Source organism: Hyaena hyaena, unplaced genomic scaffold, assembly GCF_003009895.1.
Source record: "Hyaena hyaena isolate Hyena2069 unplaced genomic scaffold, ASM300989v1 scaffold_19, whole genome shotgun sequence".
Classification (NCBI taxonomy): Eukaryota; Metazoa; Chordata; class Mammalia; order Carnivora; family Hyaenidae; genus Hyaena; species Hyaena hyaena.
The window spans coordinates 3,277,882-3,296,753 of record NW_024080651.1 but is presented as its reverse complement, the minus strand read 5'-3'; the positions used below and the strand labels follow the sequence as shown (position 1 = coordinate 3,296,753).

The 18,872-nt window shown below is 40.8% G+C and overlaps 1 protein-coding gene across 3 annotated transcripts in view; it reads left to right on the top strand.

Annotated features, from left to right (window-relative positions):
- Window positions 1–59: 59 nt before the first annotated feature.
- Window positions 60–18,872, top strand: part of CHEK2 (checkpoint kinase 2) — a 46,657-nt gene continuing 27,844 nt past the window's right edge. For 2 of the 3 annotated variants that reach the window (XM_039225171.1, XM_039225163.1), the window contains exons 1-3: window positions 60–101; window positions 222–338; window positions 2,542–2,872. In XM_039225171.1, the coding sequence (XP_039081102.1) occupies window positions 336–338; window positions 2,542–2,872 (334 nt within the window). In that variant the 5' untranslated portion in view covers window positions 60–101; window positions 222–335. Of the gene's footprint in view, window positions 115–221; window positions 339–2,541; window positions 2,873–18,872 lie in introns of all 3 variants that reach the window. The other variant, XM_039225168.1, reaches the window with a different exon arrangement.

The window sequence follows — 18,872 nt, the reverse complement described above, 5'->3', positions numbered from 1 at the left end:
GGAGGCGGAGGGGTGTTTTGATTGGCTGAGGGAGGAGTTCGTATGTGCTTGTTTAGCGCCACAGTGCTGGCTGCGGCTTGCTGTGTGTTGTGTGGCTACAGGTGGGCTCACGCGGTGAGTCGTAGCGGGGAACTTTCTCTTGGGTGTTTAGGGGGTTCGATTCCCATCCTTGGGGTCTTAATGCGAGCTGAATCTCCCAGATTTTCACTTTGGTTTTTCAGCTTTGTTTGGGGGAAGAGAGGAACGCGTGGGCAACTTGTCTTCCTTAGCAGATGAACTTCGAGGTGAAGTTCACTTCCCCTGTTACTTACAAGCTGAAACTGGCCTAGACGTGCATGGTAAGAAAGAACAAAATTGTGTTCTTCAAAATCAGAGGCAAATTGCTTTGTAAAGAGTTACATAAATGTTACTAATTATTACCATATTTTAGATTCAGTTTAAAAAAAAAAGCCTGTTGAGAACCCCACTCTTAGCTGCTAGGCGATGTAGAAACAGGAAACACATTGACCTGTGTGAAGGATGCCCTGCGAGTGTCCATAAGTGTGCGGGATGGCGTGGCGAGGAGAAGGTAGGAGGGCACCAGTCCACCTTGGGACTCAGTTTCTCAATTTGAAAAAAAAATGTTGCACTTGAAAGCCCTTTTCTGATCGTTTGATTGTTTGGAACTGGAGTTCTGTTCTGTCAATTATCATGCATTGCTGGGAATGGAACGTTCATGTATCATCTCATTTAATCCTCAAGATCTATCTACTCAGGTTGTGATCCGCTTGAAGGTCATGCAACGATTTGACTCAGGCATCTGACTCCAGATCTTTTGCCTCTAACCTTTCCATATACTTCCTCCTCATGGCTGAGAGTAATGTGTTTTCTGTCTGGTGGACCTTTACTGTAAGCAAGGATAGCAGCCACTTCTTGACACAGTCTTTCCCCAGTTTTCAGGACAGAGAAGTCTTGCTCAAAAAGCTGAAACGGTTGCAGCCTTGATCTAGATAGCAGCTGCTGTATTCAGCTCTGGCATCATCTTACTGGTGTGGCTTAAGTAGAAGTCATCAGGATCTTTGAATTTGGAAAGCTATATAAATGCAGTCAGTGTGAGTGATGTTTACTATGTTTTCCTGGAGGAATACCTGAGTATGGGTATCTGGGGAGAAGAGAGAATGCTTCTCCTCCCCCTTTATAAAAATCAGATTAGGGATTTAAAGTTAGGGATTGATTTTATTGTAGTTTCTGTTATCAGAGTTTAACTGTCCATTGAGTTAATTCTAAACAAGGGTGGGAACCTTTTAAGGTCTCCTGTGACTCAGAATGGTTTCTGGAGGATTCTGTTGGGCTGGAAGGCCTTTTAGGATGCTGAAAAGATGAGCCCTTCATAGTAACTTAGCATCACAAAGTGCTAGGTGGAGTTGTTTAGAGCAGTCTTTTTTGTGATTTGTCTCATTAAGTAGTCTGGCCCTTAGTTAGGAGTCAGAGTATCTAGAATGAACAAACAGGATGTGGTCTTCACGGGCTAGGGGCAAGTTTGGTGGGGGAGGGGCTTCAGTGACATTTTATGTAGATGGTCACCCCTGGAGTGGTGTGGTGAGTTAGTATAGTTTCTTTTTGCTCATAGAAGATTCTAATCTTCCTAATCCATGAACATTCCCTTTCTTGTTCCAAAATATGAAATTTAAGTTTAGTGTTGATTATATTAATGAATACCTTTTAGGTTATATTTCTAATTTTTAAAACAAAAATTTAAAAAAATTTTTAAAAATTAGATGAATGTAAGCTGTTATGAGTTTTCCCTCCCACCCCCAATTTAGTTAATTGCTTTTAACTTATTTACAACCTTCAAACAATTCTCTTCTTTCTTTTCCCTGTGGTTTGTGGGTGTTTATACAAAATACTGATCTGGTGAAAGTGATCTGATGACAACCTCAGCCCAGAAGAACTATAGATCTATCTAGATTGTGAAAAAAATTTTTTTAAGTTTGTTTATTTAAAACATTTTTAATGTTTATTTTTGAGAGAGACAGAATGCAAGGGGGGAGGGGCAGAGAGAGAGGGAGACACAGAATCTGAAGCAGGCTCCAGGCTCTGAGCTGTCAGCACAGAGCTCGATGTGGGGCTCGAACCTACCAACCGCCAGATCATGACCTGAGCTGAAGTTGGACACTTAACAGACTGAGCCACCCAGGTGCCCCTTAAGTTTATGTATTTATTTTGAGAGACAGAGGGAGTATGTGTACTCGTGCGTGGAGGGGGAGGGGCAGAGAGAGAGAAGGAGAGAGAGCCAAGCAGTCTCCTCCATGTCAGCACAGAGCACAACTGGGGCTTCATCTCACAAACTGTGAGTTCATGACCTAACCCGAAATCAAGTGTCGCAAGCCCAACTGACTGAGCCACACAGGCTCAGACTGTTAGAATTTTAACACCTGTAGAACATACTCCTTGCTCCGGAGTCCCCCCCCCCCCCCCGATGTAAATATGTTCATCCTTCACCCTTGAATTTCAAGCCTTGTTCCTTGAAACTTACCTTATTACTGGCCACTTATTTTTGAGGTCATAATGTCTCGGGAGACGGATGTGGAGGGTCAACCGTCCCATGGCAGCGGTGCCTGTTCACAGTCCCAAGGTGGCTTCTCGCAGTCTCCAGGCATCTCCTCCCAGACACATGGCTCCTCCTCACACTCGCAGGGCACGTCCAGCTCTTCCACCAACACAGCACCCACGTCCAGCCAGTCCTCTCATTCCAGCTCGGGGACGCTGAGCTCCTTAGACACGGTGTCCACCCAGGAGCTCTGTTCCATTCCTGAGGACCAAGAACCAGAGGAGCCTGTCCCTGCCCCCTGGGCTCGATTATGGGCCCTTCAGGATGGATTCCCCAATCTTGGTAAGATCCTTTGTTATATTGTGTAATATTTTAATTGTTCACAGAAACAGTTGCTGAGAGTTGTAGCAGAAAGCTTAGACACTTCTGGAATGATTTTGGAGTTTGAAGGTGATGAAAGATCGGACCAAGGATGCAGTTTGGGGGGAGTTTACTGACTCTCACCTGCTGCGGATCTCCCTTCATTTATTCTTTCTGCAAGTATTAATCGGGCATCTGTAATGTTCTGTGTGTCTGAGCATCTGAAGAAAGCAGTGGGCCCTTTCTCTAAAAAAATGCTGATTCACGCAAACTTGCAAATGGCTTTGGACTCCTCACAGAAACCTCACCACTCAACCCCTTCTGTGGCAGCTTTAGAACATCCCTCTTACAGTTTCACAATAGGGAAGGCTGTTTATTGACTGTTATTTGATTTTATCTCACAATAGCCAACCCTGCAATTTAAATACATTCATCCTCCCTGACACTTCCTGATTCCAGTAGGAAGGCCTTGCTATGTGTGTGTTTGAAATAGCAGTTTAATATTAAAAATGAATGATTAATGTAGTATTTGTACCTTATCACTCTTTATCTCATGTCCAACTTTGATGACCTGAAAAACAGTAGAAAATGGAGAAATGATATAGGAATGTTTATAGGTACAACTTTGAATTTTGAAGTAAGTACTTGAAACTATTTTGTACTCATTTAAGCCATAGTTTTAAGATAGGCTTAGGGCTGATGTATGGTGAGTGGGAAACAGAGATAAGGGGAGAAAGGGTGAAATGGGCTGCATTGCTTTTATTTTATTTATTTTTTATTTTTATTTTTCTAATTAGTTAATTAAGTAATTTTTAAATTTACACCCAAGTTAGTTAGCATGTAGTGCAACAATGATTTCAGGAGTTGATTCCTTAATGCCCTTTTCCCATTTAGCCCGTCCCCCTCCCTCCACATCCCCTCCAGTAACTGTTTGTTTATTCTCTATATTTAAGAGTCTCTTATTTATTTATTTTTTAAATGTTCTATTTCTTTCTGAGAGAGAGAGAGACAGAGACAGTGTGAGCAGGGGAGGGTCAGAGAGAGAGGGAAACACAGAATCTGAAGAATATATATATATACTTCAGGTGTGTGTGTATACACATATGGATAGACATAGTGTAGGTTTTCAGCTCTAACATACTAGTTAGGTAACCTTGAACAAGTTACTTAACCTCTCTGAGCCTCAGATTCCTTGTCAGTAAAATGAGACTCAAGTAATTTTTTTTATTCTATTTTATTTTATTATTTTTTAAATGTTTTTATTTATTTCTGAGAGAGACAGCATGAGCGGGGGAGGGTCAGAGAGATGGAGATACAGAATCTGAAACAGGCTCCAGGCTCTGAGCTGGCCGTCTGCGCAGAGCCCGACATGGGGCTCGAGCCCACAAACCATGAGATCATGACCTGAGCCGAAGTTGGATGCTCACCCCACTGAGCCACCCAGGCGCCCCTGAGTCTCTTATGTTTTGTCCCCCTCCCTGTTCTTGTATTCTTATTGTTTACTTTCCCTTATGTTCATCTGTTTTGTGTCTTAAATTCCTCATATGAGTGAAGGCATATGATATTTGTCTTTCTCTGACTATTTTCACTTAGCATAATACCCTCTAATTCCATCCACGTAGTTGCAAATGTCCATCACTTTTAGAAGCGAGAGTACATATATCTGAGGATCCTGATAGGATGAACAGTGTAAAGTATATGATGCTTAATAAGGAAGCTATCGTTATTAGTTATTGATTCACACCTGCTTTCTTCTAAATGTTTTATATGTTTAGACTTTAATCTGTTCCATTTTGAGTTGATTTTTGTTTATGTTATGAGATAGAGGTCCACATTTATTCTTTTGCATGTGAATATCCTGGTTGTTTGAGAATTTCCTTTTTTTAAATCTTATTTTGTTTCTTATTTTGAGAGAGAGAGAGACTGTGAGCAGGGTGGTGGCAAAGAGAAAGGGGGAGAGAATTCCAAGCAGGCTTCTCACTGTCAGCACAGAGCCTGACATAGGGATCGAACTCACAAACCGTGAGATCCTGACCTGAGCCAAGATCAAGAGTCAGTTGCCCAACCGACTGAGCCACCCAGGCACCCCCTGTTTGAGCACTTTCTTGAAGAGACTATTCTTTTTCTGTTGAATGATCTTGGCACCCTTGTCAAAATTATTTGGCCATAAATCTGAGGGTCTATTTCTGGACTTTCAATAACATTTTATTGGTCTATGTGTCTATCCTTTTCTGCAAGTGCCGCAAAAATCTTGATTACTGTAGCTTTGTAGTAAGTTGTGAAATCCGGAGTGTGAACCCTGATTTGTTCCTCTTTTTCAAGATTGTTTTGACTATTCTGGTTCCCTTTCATTTCCATATGAATTTTAGGACAAACTTGTCACTTCCTGCAGAGAAGGTAGCTTGGATTTTGATAGCGATTACATTGAATTTATAGATTAATTTGGGGAGTATTGACATCTAATATTAAGTCTTCCAATCCACGAACACGCGATGTTTTTCCATTTATGTAGGTATTCTTTAATTTCTCTCAATGATGTTTTATAGTTTTCAGTATCAAGTCTTGTACTTAAAAAAAGTACTCCTAAGTATTTTTAATATTGCTTATTATTATTATTGTTATTATTAAAGTGAGCTCTGTGCTCAATATGGGGCTTGAACTCATGGCCTGATGTCAAGAGTTGCATGCTTTACTGATAGAGCCAGTGAGCACCTGGTGCCTTATTTTTATTGTGGGAAAATAGATACAACAAAAAGTTTTGTCACTGTAACCATTAAGTATACATTTTAATGGCATTAAGTACATTCATAAAATGTTGTGCAACTTTCACCATTATCTATTTATAAAATTGTTCCTCTGGTAATTGTCCTCTTCCCCTCCCCTATCCAAACTTTATATATAATTGACATATAACATTGTGTAGATTTAAGGTGTACAATGTGCTAATTTGATATACTTATAAATTGCACAATGATTACCACCATCGTGTTTACTAACACTTCCATCAGATCTCATAATTACCATTTCTTTTTTGTGGTGAGAGCATTTAAGAACTATGCTCTTAGCAAGTTTCAAGTATATATTATTTTTAACTTAATACTAATCATGTAATCAGTATGCTGTACATTAGATCCCCAGAACTTATCCATCTGATAGTTGGAAGTTTGTACTCTGTCATGAATATCTCCCCATTTCCCATACTCTCCATTCCCTGGTAACCACCACTCTGTTTATATGAGTTTAGGCTTTTTATTTTTATTTTATTTATTTAAAAAATTTTAATGTTTATTTTTGAGACACACACACATACACACACACACACACACACACACACACACACACACACAGAGCATGAGCAGGGGAGGGGCAGAGAGAGAGGGAGACAGAATCGGAAGCAGGCTCCAGGCTCTGAGCTGTCAGCAAAGAGCCCTATGTGGGGCTTGAACTCATGAGCCTTCAAGCTGTGAGATCATGACCTGAGCTGAAGTTGGCCACTCAACTGACTGAGCCACCCAGGAACCCCAAGTTTAGTTTTTTTTAGATTCTACATAAAAGGCATGTAAGTGAGATTATACTGTGTTTGTCTTTCTTCGACTTACTTCACTTAACAGTGCCTTCAAAGTCCATCCATGTTGTTGCAAATGGCAAGATATCATACTTTTTTAATGGCTAAGTAATGTTCCATTGTGTGTATTTGTGTGTGTGTGTGTATGTGTGTGCGTATACACACTTAACTGACTGAGCCACCTGGGCGCCCCCCTGAATTTTATCTTTTTTTTTTTATGTTTATTTTATTTTATTTTATTTTTTAATGTTTTTTATTTATTTATTTATTTATTTATTTATTTATTTTAATTTCTAGGAGAGAGAGAGAGAGACAGCGTGAGCAGGGGAGGGTCAGAGAGAGAGGGAGTCACAGACTAAAACAGGCTCCAGGCTCTGAGCTGGCAGTCAGCACAGAGCCCGACGCGGGGCTCGAACCCACGAACCGCGAGATCATGACCTAAGTGAAAGTCGGACGCTTAACCGACTAAGCCACCCAGGCGCCCCGCTGTTTATTTTATTTTTGTGTGAGAGAGAGAGACAGAGCACGAATGGGGTAGGAGCAGAGAGAGAGGGAGACACAGAATTCAAAGCGGGCTGCAGGCTCTGAGCTGTCAGCACAGAGCCTGACGCGGGGCTTGAACCCATGAACTGTGAGATTGTGACCTGAGCCAAAGTCGGACACTTAACCAACTGAGCCACCTAGGCACCCCTGATTTTAATCAATAAACAGGAGAACCTTGGTTTGCGAGCCTAATTCGTACCAGAAGCATGCTTGTAACCCAGAGCACTCATTTATCAAAGCAAATTTCAAGAACCATTGGCTCAGTTGTTATCATGTGACATTTGGTGTCAACATACTACTCATATTGCAAGACATCACTCATTTATCAAGTTTAAATTTATTAGAAATGTTGGCTCGTTTTGCGGAACACTCAGAACAAGTTACTTGCAATTCAAGATTTTACTGTACTTAATTTTACTGCTTTTGTACTTCCTACTTTTCTTACTGCTGCTTATGATCTTTCCTTTCTACTCAGAGTTCTTCAACTTTTCTTGGGGCTCATTTAATGGTCATGTATTCCTTTAACTTTTGTTTGAGAAACTCTTTATTTCTTCTTCTATTCTGAATCCTAGCCTTGTTGGAGAGAATATTCTTTGCTGCAGGTGTTCTTCTTTTAGCACTTTGAATATGTCATGGCATTCCCCTCTGGCCTGTGAGGTTTCTGGTGAAAAATCAACTGTTAGCCTTACGGGGTTTCTGTTGTATGTAACTGTTTTCTTCTTTCTTACTGCTTTTAAAATTCTCTGGTTGGGGCGCCTGGGTGGCTCAGTCCGTTAAGCGTCCGACTTCAGCTCAGGTCATGATCTCGCAGTTCATGGGTTCGAGCCCCACGTCGGGCTCTGTGCTGACAGCTAGCTTAGAGCCTGGTGCCTGTCTTCAAATTCTGTGTCTCCCTCTCTCTCTGACCCTGCCCTGCTCATACACATACACACTCTCTCTCAATCTCTCTCAAAAATAAATAAAACATAAAAAAAATTCTCTGGGTATCACTACTTCTTGCCATTTATTTTTTTAAATGTTTATTTATTTATTTTGAGAGAGAAAGAGCTTGTGTGCACAAGTGGGTAAGGGGCAGAGGGAGAGGGAGAGAATCCCAAGCAGGTTTTGCTGTGTCAGCTCACAGCCTGACATAGTGCTCGATCTCATAAACCATGAAATCATGACCTGAGCTAAAATTAAGAGTTGGATGCTTAATCTACTGAGCCATCCGTGTGCCCCACTACTTTTCGTCCTTATAGTTGCTGTGTCTTGGTGAGGATGTCCATGGGTTGATTTTATTGGTGGATCTTTGTGCCTCCTTCATCTGGGTGTCTGTTTCCTTCCCCGGATTAGAGAAGTTTTCAGCTATTAATTTTTCAAATAAATTTTCTGCCCTGTTTCCTCTCTCTTGTACTTCTGGGATCCCTATAACATGAATGTTATTACACTTGATTGTCTTGCTGAGTTCCTTAAGTCATTTTTCATTTATTATTTTTCTCTCTCCTGTGCAGCTTGATTGCTTTCCATTACACTGTCCTCCAAGTCGCTGATCCATTTTTCTGCTTCCTCTAGTCTGCTATTCATTCCCTCTAGTGTATTCTTAATTTCAGTTATTGAGGTATTCATCTCTGATTGGATCTTTTTTTAATATTTTCTATATCTTTGTTAAGGGTCGCATGAGGTCCTCCACTCTTTTCTTACGTCCAGTGAGTATCTCTTTGATCATTATCTTATTATTATTTTCTTTTAGGTTTATTTATTCTGAGAGAGTGTGTGTAAGCAGGGCAAGTGCAGAGAGAGAGGGAGAGAGAGAATTCCCCAGCAGGCTCCATGCTGTCAGCACAGAGCCCTATGTGGGGCTCAACCTCATTAACCATGAGATCTTGACCTGAGCTGAAATCAAGAGGCAGATGCTTAATCGACTGAGCCACCCAAGTGCCCCGATCATTCCTTTAAATTCTCTATTAAGCATATTACTTATCTTTGTTGCAGTTAGCTCTTTTGCTGTGAATTTGTCCTATTATTTCATTTGGAAAGTATTCATCAGTCTCCTCATTTTGTTTGACTCTGTGTTTCTATGTATTAGGAAAGTCAAATACAATTACTTCTGCTCTTGGAAGTAATGGGTTTAGGAAGAAGAGGTCATGTAGTGCTCTGCAAAACAGTGTTCCTTGTTCACCAGAACCTGGAGCTTCAGGGTGTCTCAAATTTGTGTTTCCTGTACCCTACTGTTGTGGTTGAGCTAATTTTTCCTTCACTCCAGTCATCTGTATGTAATGGCGGTCTTTGCCTGTTGTGGGCAGGGATTGGTCCCTGTGTTGTTAGTGGGCCAATTTGAGGGCTTCAGTTGAGTCAGACCAGCCGCTTGCCAGAAATGAGGTAGCATCAGACTGCAGGGCACATTCTGTGTGTTGTCTCCGGAGAATCTTTCATTGGTGGGTGGGGCCTGCAGTCAGACCAGATGTCTGCTCCTCGCCCACTGCTGAGGCCCTAGTTGGACTGGTGTGTATGGTTATTATCTTTCCCTCCCCACAGTGCGGGGAGTCACTTTGGAGTGGCGCTGGCCCTTGTCAGGGCCGCTTGCACACTGCTAGGCTTGTGGCACCACTTTGAATGGGCTCCAGCCAAGGCCTATTAGAGGGTGGCAGGTGTACAGGGGAACATGGGTGCATGGTGTTAGCAAATCGTAGGTCTGCTATGGGAGGGGACCTCGAGCCTGGACCTGGCTGGAGCAGGCGCATCCACAGGAGAACTTGGGGCAGTGTGGTGCTGTTAATAACTAGGTACCAAGTGTCGGTGCTGCACGGATTCCTGTAGGTGTAGATGTTTTTGTGTGTAGGCTGAGGGGTGGGGGAGGAAAGTGGTGCCTGTCAGTTCCTCTCTTCCCGGAGAGAAGGCTTCCAAACATCCCTGCCCCTCCAGTGTTTGCTCTGAGATTAGTAGAAGTCCTTCCTGTGTGACTCAGGGACTTTTCAGTTTGCTGCTTCTGCGCCATATCTCTGCGGTGCTCTTTGTTGTACTGTCTCCTTAAGGGTAAGGACTCAGTTTCCTCTCAACCCTCCCAGCAAGACTGCTGAGTTTTAAAGTTCCAGGTGTTAATCCCTACTGATTGTAACAACTTGGGAAATTACACCCCTCTGTTTTCAAAGCCATATGTTAGAGGGATTCGTCTTCCCTATGCATGCTCCCCAGTGTGAAGGTCTGTTTCTTTCCTTTCTTTGTGCCACAGTGTCCCTACCTTGTGGACAGTCCTGTGAGTCTGGCTCCCTTCCGCATCTCTGCCCTTCCTCCTCTCATTGATATGACTTCTTTTCTACATTTAGCTGGGGAGGGTCTGTTCTGCCAATCTTTGGGCTGTTTTCTGAGTTATTTACACTAATGTGGGTTATCTAGTTGTATCTGCTATGAGGGAAGCTTAGGGGACTCCTACTTCAGCAGCTTCCCATGGAAGTCTCTATGATTAATGTTTTAAGGAGCCACTAAACTGTTTTCCTCAGCAGCTGCATCGTTCTGTATTCCCACCAGCAATGTGTGAAGGTTCCAACTTCTCTACATTTTGCCCTGACTTAATACGTGTCATTTTAATTATAGTCATTCTAGTAAGTGTGAAATGATATCTCATTGTTGGTTTTTTAAAATTTGTTTTTGTTTTTAAGTGTTTATTTTTAAGAGAGAGATTGTGTGTGTGCACGAGTGGGTAAAGGGGCAGAGAGGGAGAGAGGCAGAGGATCTGAAATGGACTCTGCACTGCTATCACAAAGCCCCATGCGGGGCTTGAACTCATGAACCATGAGATCATGACCTGCGCTGAAGTCAAATCTTTAACCGAGTCACCCAGGCAACCCCTCATTGTGGTTTTGATTTGCATTTTTCTGATGACTAATGATAATTAAAAAAAATTTTTTTTAATGTTTATTTTTGAGAGGGAGAGAGACAGAATGTGAGTGGGGGAGGGGCAGAGAGAGAGGGAGACAGAATCCAAAGCAGGCTCCGGGCTCTGAGCTGTCAGACCAGAGCCCAACGTGGGGCTCGAACTCATAGACTGCGAGATCATGACCTGAGCTGAAGTCAGACACTTAACTGACTGAGCCACCCAGACGCCCCTGACTAATGATAACTGAACATCTTTTCATGAGTTTATTGGCTATTTTATATCATCTTTGGGGAAATTTCTATTCAGAGCCTTTGTTAATTTTAATTGGATTGTTTATCTTTATAGCTGATCTGTAAGTATTCTTTATATATTCTAGATATAAGTGCCTTATCAGATACATGTTTTGCAAATATTACTTCCATTCTTTGAGTTTCTTTTTTGCTTTCTTTTTTTCTTTGTCTTTTAAAAAAAATTTTTTTTTAATGTTTTATTTATTTCTAGGAGAGAGAGAGACAGCGTGAGCAGGGGAGGGTCAGAGAGAGAGGGAGTCACAGACTGAAACAGGCTCCAGGCTCTGAGCTGGCAGTCAGCACAGAGCCCGATGCAGGGCTCGAACCCACGAACTGCTAGATCATGACCCAAACGAAAGTCGGACGCTTAACCGACTAAGCCACCCAGGCACCCCTTTCTTTGTCTTTTTTAAAGTTTATTTATTTTAAGAGAGAGAGAGAATTTCAAGTAGACTCTGCACAGTGCAGAGTCTGATGTGGGGCTTGAACTCATGAACTGCGAGATCATGACCTGAGCTGAAACCAAGAGCCAGGCACTCAACTGACTGAGCCACCCAGGTGCTCTTCTTTTTCATTTTCTTGGTGATGTTCTTTGATACACTACTTTAAACTTGAATTGTGGCCAATTTCTCTCTTGTCACTTGCGCTTTTAGTATCATATCTAAGAAGGCATTGCTTAACTCAAGATTACAAGGCTGCATTATTCTTCTTTCTACTTTGAGTTTTATAATTATGCTTCCTACTATAGTTAGCCTTTGATTATGGGTGAGTTTATTTATTTTTTTTACTATTTTTATTTATTTCTAAGGGAGAGAGAGAGAGAGAGACAGCATGAGCCGGGGAGGGTCAGAGAGAGAGAGGGAGATACAGACTCTGAAATAGGCTCCAGGCTCTGAGCTGGCAGTCAGCACAGAGCCCGACGCGGGGCTCGAACCCACGAACCGCGAGATCATGACCTAAGCGAAAGTCAGACGCTTAACCGACTAAGCCACTCTGGCACCTCTGAGTTGATTTTTGTATATGGTGTTAAGTAAGAGTTCTAACTATTGTTTTGAATGTGGATATCTACTTGTCCTAATACCATTTCTTGAAAGACTATTCTTTTCCCAGTGAATTGTGTTGGCACTCTTTTTCAAAATTAGTTGACTGTAAATCTGATTTATTTTTGCTCCTTCCTTTCTTCCCCATTCATCTATTGTTTGTCCTTATGCTAGTACCATAACACCTTGATGATGGTAGCTTTGGAGTAAGTTTTTCTTTTTCTTTTTTAAAATGTTTTTTATTTATTTTTGAGAGTCAGAGATAGCATGAGCAGGGGAAGGTCAGAGAGAGAGGGAGATACAGAATCTGAAGAGAGGCTCCAGGCTCTGAGCTAGCTGTCAGCACAGAGCCCGATGTGGGGCTCGAATCCATGAACTGTGAGATCATGACCTGAGCCAAGGTTGGACGCTTAATGGACTGAGCCACCCAGGTGCCCCTGGAGTAAGTTTTGAAGTTGCAAAAAATTAGTAAGTCTTTTAACTTTGTACTTCATTTTCGCGATTATTTTGGATATTCTCATCTTCATATTAACATAAGAATTTTAGTTTCAGCTTGTTAATTTCTTCAAAGAAGGCAGCTGGGATTTTGACAGGGATTGTTGTGTACATCAATAGTTTGGGCATTTTGCTATCTTTGCAACAGTATGATTTATTTATTTAATTAAAAAATATTTTTAATGTTTAATTTTGAGAGAGAGAGTGCAAGCGAGAGAGAGCCAGAGAGGGAGACACAGAATCTGAAGCAAGGTCCAGGCTCTGAGCTGTCAGCACAGAGTCCAACGTGGGGCTTGAACTCATGAACTATGAGATCATGACCTGAGCCAAAGTCATCGCTTAACTGTCTGAGCCACCTGGGTGCGCCATCTGTGAACATTTATAAAAGTCTTTCAAATTCTTTCTCAGCAATATTTTATAGTTTTTAGAGTATTAGACTTGTACTTTTCTTTGTTAAATTTATTCCTAAGTATTTTATTCTTTTTATGCTATCATAAATGTACTTATTATTATTTTTAAATAATTTAAATATGTTTTTCAACTCTACATCCAATATGGGGTTTGAACTCATGACCCCACATCTAAAGAGTCACATGCTCTACTGACTAAGCCAGTTAGCTACCCCAAAAGGAAATATTTTTAGATTTCATTTTAGGTTTGTTCATTGCTTGTGTATAGAAGTACAAGTGGGTTTTTTTGTTTTTTGTTTTTTTTATATTGATCGTGTATTCTCTAATGTTGCTGAACTTGTTAATTAGATCCAATAGTTTTTAGTGGGTTATTTATTTATTTATTTAATTTCTGAGAGAGAGACACACACACACACACACAATGTGAGCAGGGGAGGGTCAGAGAGAGAGGGAGACGCAGAATCTGAAACAGGCTTCAGGCTCTAAGCTGGCAACTCAGAACCCGACGTGGGGCTCGAACCCACGAACCGTGAGATCATGACCTGAGCCGAAGTTGGACGCTTAATCGACTGAGCCACCCAGGTGCCCCAGTGGGTTCTTTAGTATTTTCTGCGTAATTTGTTATTTGTGAATAGAGATAAACTTGCTCCTTCTTTCCTTTCAGTGCCCTGATTTGAACCTCTAATACAATGAAATGAGGCAGCTGGATTGCTCAATTGGTTAAGCATCTGACCCTTGGTTTCGGCTCATGTCATGATCTCTTGGTTCATGGGATTGAGCCCCCATGTTGGGCTCTGTGCTGACAGTTTGAATCCTGCTTGGGATTTTCTCCCTCTCTCTCTGTCTCTCCCCCATGCTCTCTCTCAAAAATAAATAAATAAACATTTAAATAAACATTGTAAGAGCAGATATTCTTGTCTTGTTTCTAATGTTAGGGGAAAGCTTTCACTATGATTTTAGCTGTGAGTAGTTCAATGAATGCTTTTTCTCAGGGTGAAGAAAGAAGTTCCCTCCTATTCCCAGTTTATTGAACGGTTGTCATTGTGGTTTTTAATTGTGAAGGATATTGGATTTTGTCAAAACCTTTTTCTGTCTACTGAGATGGTCTTGTGGTTTTTCTGTATTGTACTGTGATTGTGTGTTACATTCATTATTTTTCAGATGCTAACCCAACCATATTTTCCTGGGTTAATTCTCACTTGGTCATATCTAACCCTTTTTACATGTTGCTGGATTTGGTTTGCTGAGACACGTCGGTCTATAGTTGTCTTCTGATATCTTTGCTTTTGGTGTAAGAGTATTGTATTGGTAGCCTCAGAATGAGTTGAGAAGGTTCCCACCTCCTGTATTTCTTGGAAGAGTTTAGAAATTGATGTTCTTTTTTTTTTTTTCAAAAATTTTAATGTTTATTTAATTTTGAGAGAGAGAGAAGGAGAGACAGAGCATGAGCGGGGGAGGGGCAGAGAGATAGGGAGACAGAATCCAAAATAGGATCCAGGCTCTGAGCTGTCAGCACAGAGCCCGACTCGGAACTCAAGAACTGTGAGATCGTGACCTGATCCTAAGTTGGACACCCAACCGACTGAGCCACCCAGGTGCCCTGGTATTAGTTCTTTAAATGTTTGGTAGAATTTAAAATGAAGCTATCTTTTAGACTGCCTGGCTCAGTTGGTGGAGCATGTGACTCTTGATCTTAGGATTGTGGGTTCCAGCCCCACACTTGGTGCAGAGATTACTTAAAAATAAAATATTAAAAAAAAAAACCCAGCTTTTGGTTTCATTCTTTTTTTTTTTAATTAAAGTTTATGTATTTATTTTGAGAGAGCGTGAGTGGGGAGAGGAGCAGAGAGAGAAGGAGAGAATCCAAGCAGGTTCTGCTCAGTGTGGAGCCTGACACAGGGCTCAATCCTCTGATTGTGAGATCATGACCTGAGCTGAAACCAAGAATTGGACACTCAACTGACTGAGCCACCCAGGCACCCTAGTTTCATTGATTTTCTTAATTTTCTTTGTATTTTCTTTTTTTTTAGTTTTTAAAAATGTTTTATTTATTTCTGAGAGAAAGAGAGGCAGCTTGAGCAGGGAAGGGCCAAAGAGAGAGGGAGACACAGAATCCGAAGCAGGCTCCAGGCTCCGAGCTAGCTGTCAGCACAGAGCCCGACATGGGGCTCAAGCCCACAAACCGTGAGATCATAACATGAGCTGAAGTCGGACGCTTAACCGACTGAGCCACCCAGACGCCCCAGTATTTTCTATTTCATTTACTTTTGCTCTGATGTTTTAGAGAGGGAGAGTGTGCAAATGTGCATGGGGCAGAGGGGAGAGAATCTTAAGCAGAATCCACAGACTGTACAATCAGTGTACAGTCTGATGCGGAGCTCAGTCTCAACAACTGTGAGATCATGACCTGAGCTGAAATTAAAAATTGGATGCTTAACCTACTGAGCCACTCAGGTGCCCCTCTGCTTTGACTTTTATTATTTTTCCCTCTGTTTTAGATTTTATTTGCTTCTCTTTTCCAGTATCTTAAGGAAGGTTAGTGTATTGACATAAAATCTTTATTTTGTAACTTAGACATTAACAACTATAAATTTCCCTAAGAAATGCTTAAGCTGCATCTCATAAGTTTTGGTATGTTGTTTTCTCATTTCATTCATTTCAAAGTATTTCCTAATTTTCCTTAATGATTTTTTTCTTTGTCCCTTTGGTGTTTTTAGTTAATTCTGCTTAAATGGGAATTTACTAAATTTCTTTGTATTTTTGAGCTCTAATTTCATTACATTGTTATTGAAGAACATACTTTGTGTGATTTCTGTATTTTTATGTTCATTAAGTGGGTTTCTTGCTCTAGTTTATGTTCTGTCTTGGAGAATATTTTTCATGTGCATTTGAGAAGAATGCATATTTTCTTTTTGTTGGCTGGAGTGTTGGGACTATATTTAAATTTCAAAATAATCCTCTTGGAGACTATTTTTATTCTTACCCCCATTTTACAGAAGAGCAAGGCTCTAAGCCTCAGTTGATTGATTAACTTGTCTACAGTCTTATATAGCCCAGAGTTGGCAGAGACAAGATTTAATCCTACACCTTTTCAGACTTTAAACCTATGTTCTTAACCTGCCATTGAGAAAGAAGTTAAGTGTGCAGTAAGAAAAGTGATGAAAGCTAGCAACCAAAGGAAACTGTGGAGCCCAAGGGAAGCTTGTTCCTGTTTGAACTGAGTGTGAGAGAAATTGGTAGAGGTAGAGATTAAAAATACTTGAGTAGGAAGAAAATAAGGGCGAGAGTGTAGCTTAAGGGCTGGGGCTGGGAAAGTGAGAGTGCTGTAGTCAGAAAGACATGGATGGGTTCAAGTCCTAGCTCTGTCGCTATCTAGTGGTGTGACCTCAGGCAAGTGATGCTACCTATCTGAGCCTCACCATCCTCATCTGTAAAATGGGGAGGCAGGGGAAATATTAAAGCAAAGGTGAAGATGAGAGGCCAAAGATCAGAACTGAATGGGGATCAAAGGGAGAGATGGGTTAACTTTTCCAGATGGCTTTAATTTTCTTGTCTGTGATATAGGATCCTCTGAGAGGGAAGACAGGGAATTTGAACTTCAGAGAGATCTAGAATCCCTAGTAAAAGAAAAACACTTACCTAAATTTTCTTTTTCTTTCTTTCTTTCTTTCTTTTTTTTTTTAAACTTGCCTAATTTTCAGTTCACTTGCCAAAACCGATGTATCTGTTGCTCTCCCTACACACTCTCTCGCCTGCACCCCTTTCTTCTCTCCTGGGAAGATGGACTCGTCCTTCCCTGGGTTCATACCCCTCATTACCTTACTGAGAGATTCTGGTCCCCTCGCCTCCTCCCTTGTTCTCCCTGCCCTCCTCCTGGAGGGCACACATCTGCCTGGGGGTCTCCTGATCAGCAAAGGTCAGAACAGGCCCTTCTGTAGGTGGCCACTTCTTAGAGTCTCTGTCCGCCATCCTTGGACTGTTAGTGTCCTGGTGAATTCTCCATGCCTTTCCTTTTCCCAGCTGGTGCAGAAGTTCCACACATCTAGTAGAAATACGTGGTTCATTTATTCCTTCCCCTATTAACAGATACTTAGGTTGTTGCCAGTTTTTGTTCCTGTAAGCAAGACTCCAGTGAACATCCTGGTGGTTATCTCTTGGGTCAATTGGCAAACCAGCCTCTAGAGTAGAGACTGAGTTGAATTGCTGGGTCTTCGAGTCGGCATGGCTTTATTCTGTAATGGGTAATGCCATATTGCAAAGTGTCTATATATTCTTTTCCTTTTATTTTTATATTAATTGTAATTCACAACACATTACTTGCAACTTGCTTTTCATACTAAGCATTGTATCTTAGATATACTTATCTCAGAATGTAAAGATTCTCATTCCTTTTTATAGATATGTAAGTTGTTTTTAAAGTTATCCCTTACTAATGGGGATTTAAGATGTTTGTAATCTTTTGCTATAAAAATAATGCTAAAGTGAATAACCTGTTAGTTTTTTCCTTTTATCTTTTCATAATACAGATGCTTCTATCAATGGGATAAATCCCTAGGAGTGGAGTTTCTGGGCTAGTATGTGTGTTTATGTAATTTTTAAAAATAGATGTGTGGCATGCCTGGGTGGCTCAGTAGGTTAGGCGTTCAAGTCTTGATTTCAGCTCAGGTTATGATCTCACAGTTCGTAAGTGTGTGTGCATACTCTCTCAAAATAAATAAAGAAATAAAAAAAAAAAACATATATTATGGTGAAATGCACATGACATAAAATTAACCACTTTATTTTTCTTTAACTTTTTTTTCTGAGTTTATTTATTTGATTGATCTCTGCACCCAGTGTGGAGCTCAAATTCGTGAGCCTTCAGTCAAGAATTACACGCTCTTCTGACTGAGCCAGCCAGGTGCCCCAAATTAACCATTTTAAAGTGAACAGTTCAGTGCCATCACAACTTTGTCTAGTTCTGAAATACCTCTATTACTCCAAAATAAAATCCTGTACGTATTAAGCAGTTACTTACCTTTCCTTTCTCTTCCTGCCCTTGGCAACCAGCAATCTGTATTTCATTTCTATGGATTTAACAATTCTGAATATTTCATATAAATGGAATCATACAACTCATGTTTTTTTTGTGTGTGTGTCTCGCTTCTTCTAATGTTTTCAAGGTTTATACATATTGTGGCATATATGAGTTGTAGCATTTTTTTAATGGCTGAATAATATTCCATTATTGGGGCACCTAGTTAACTCAGTCAGTAGAGCATGAGACTCTTGATATCAGGGTCGTGAGTTCAATCTCCGCGTCAGGTTTGGAGCCTACTTAAATATATATATATGTATGTATGTATGTATGTATATATTTTTAGAATATACGTATTCTATTGTATGTAAATACAATTGTTTAATCCGTTCATCCATCAAGAGACATTTGGGTTGTTTCTATGACTTGGCTATTGTGAATGGTACTGGTATGTACCTGGTGTGTACAAGGATTTATTAGGGTACCTGTTTTCAGTTCTTTTGGGTATATACTGAGGAGTGGAAATGCTGAGTTGTAAGGCAATTCTATGTTTAACTTTTTAAGGAACCACAAACTGTTTTCCACAGTGGCTGTATCGTTTTACATTCTCACCAGCAGTGTAATTCTCACCAGCAGTGTATGAGGGTTCTGATTTCCTTGCGTCCCTGCCAACACTTACTATTTTCTTTCTTTCTTTCTTTCTTTCTTTCTTTTTTTTTTTTTAAGGTAGGCTCCACACTCATCGCAGAGCTCAATGCAGGGCCTGAAC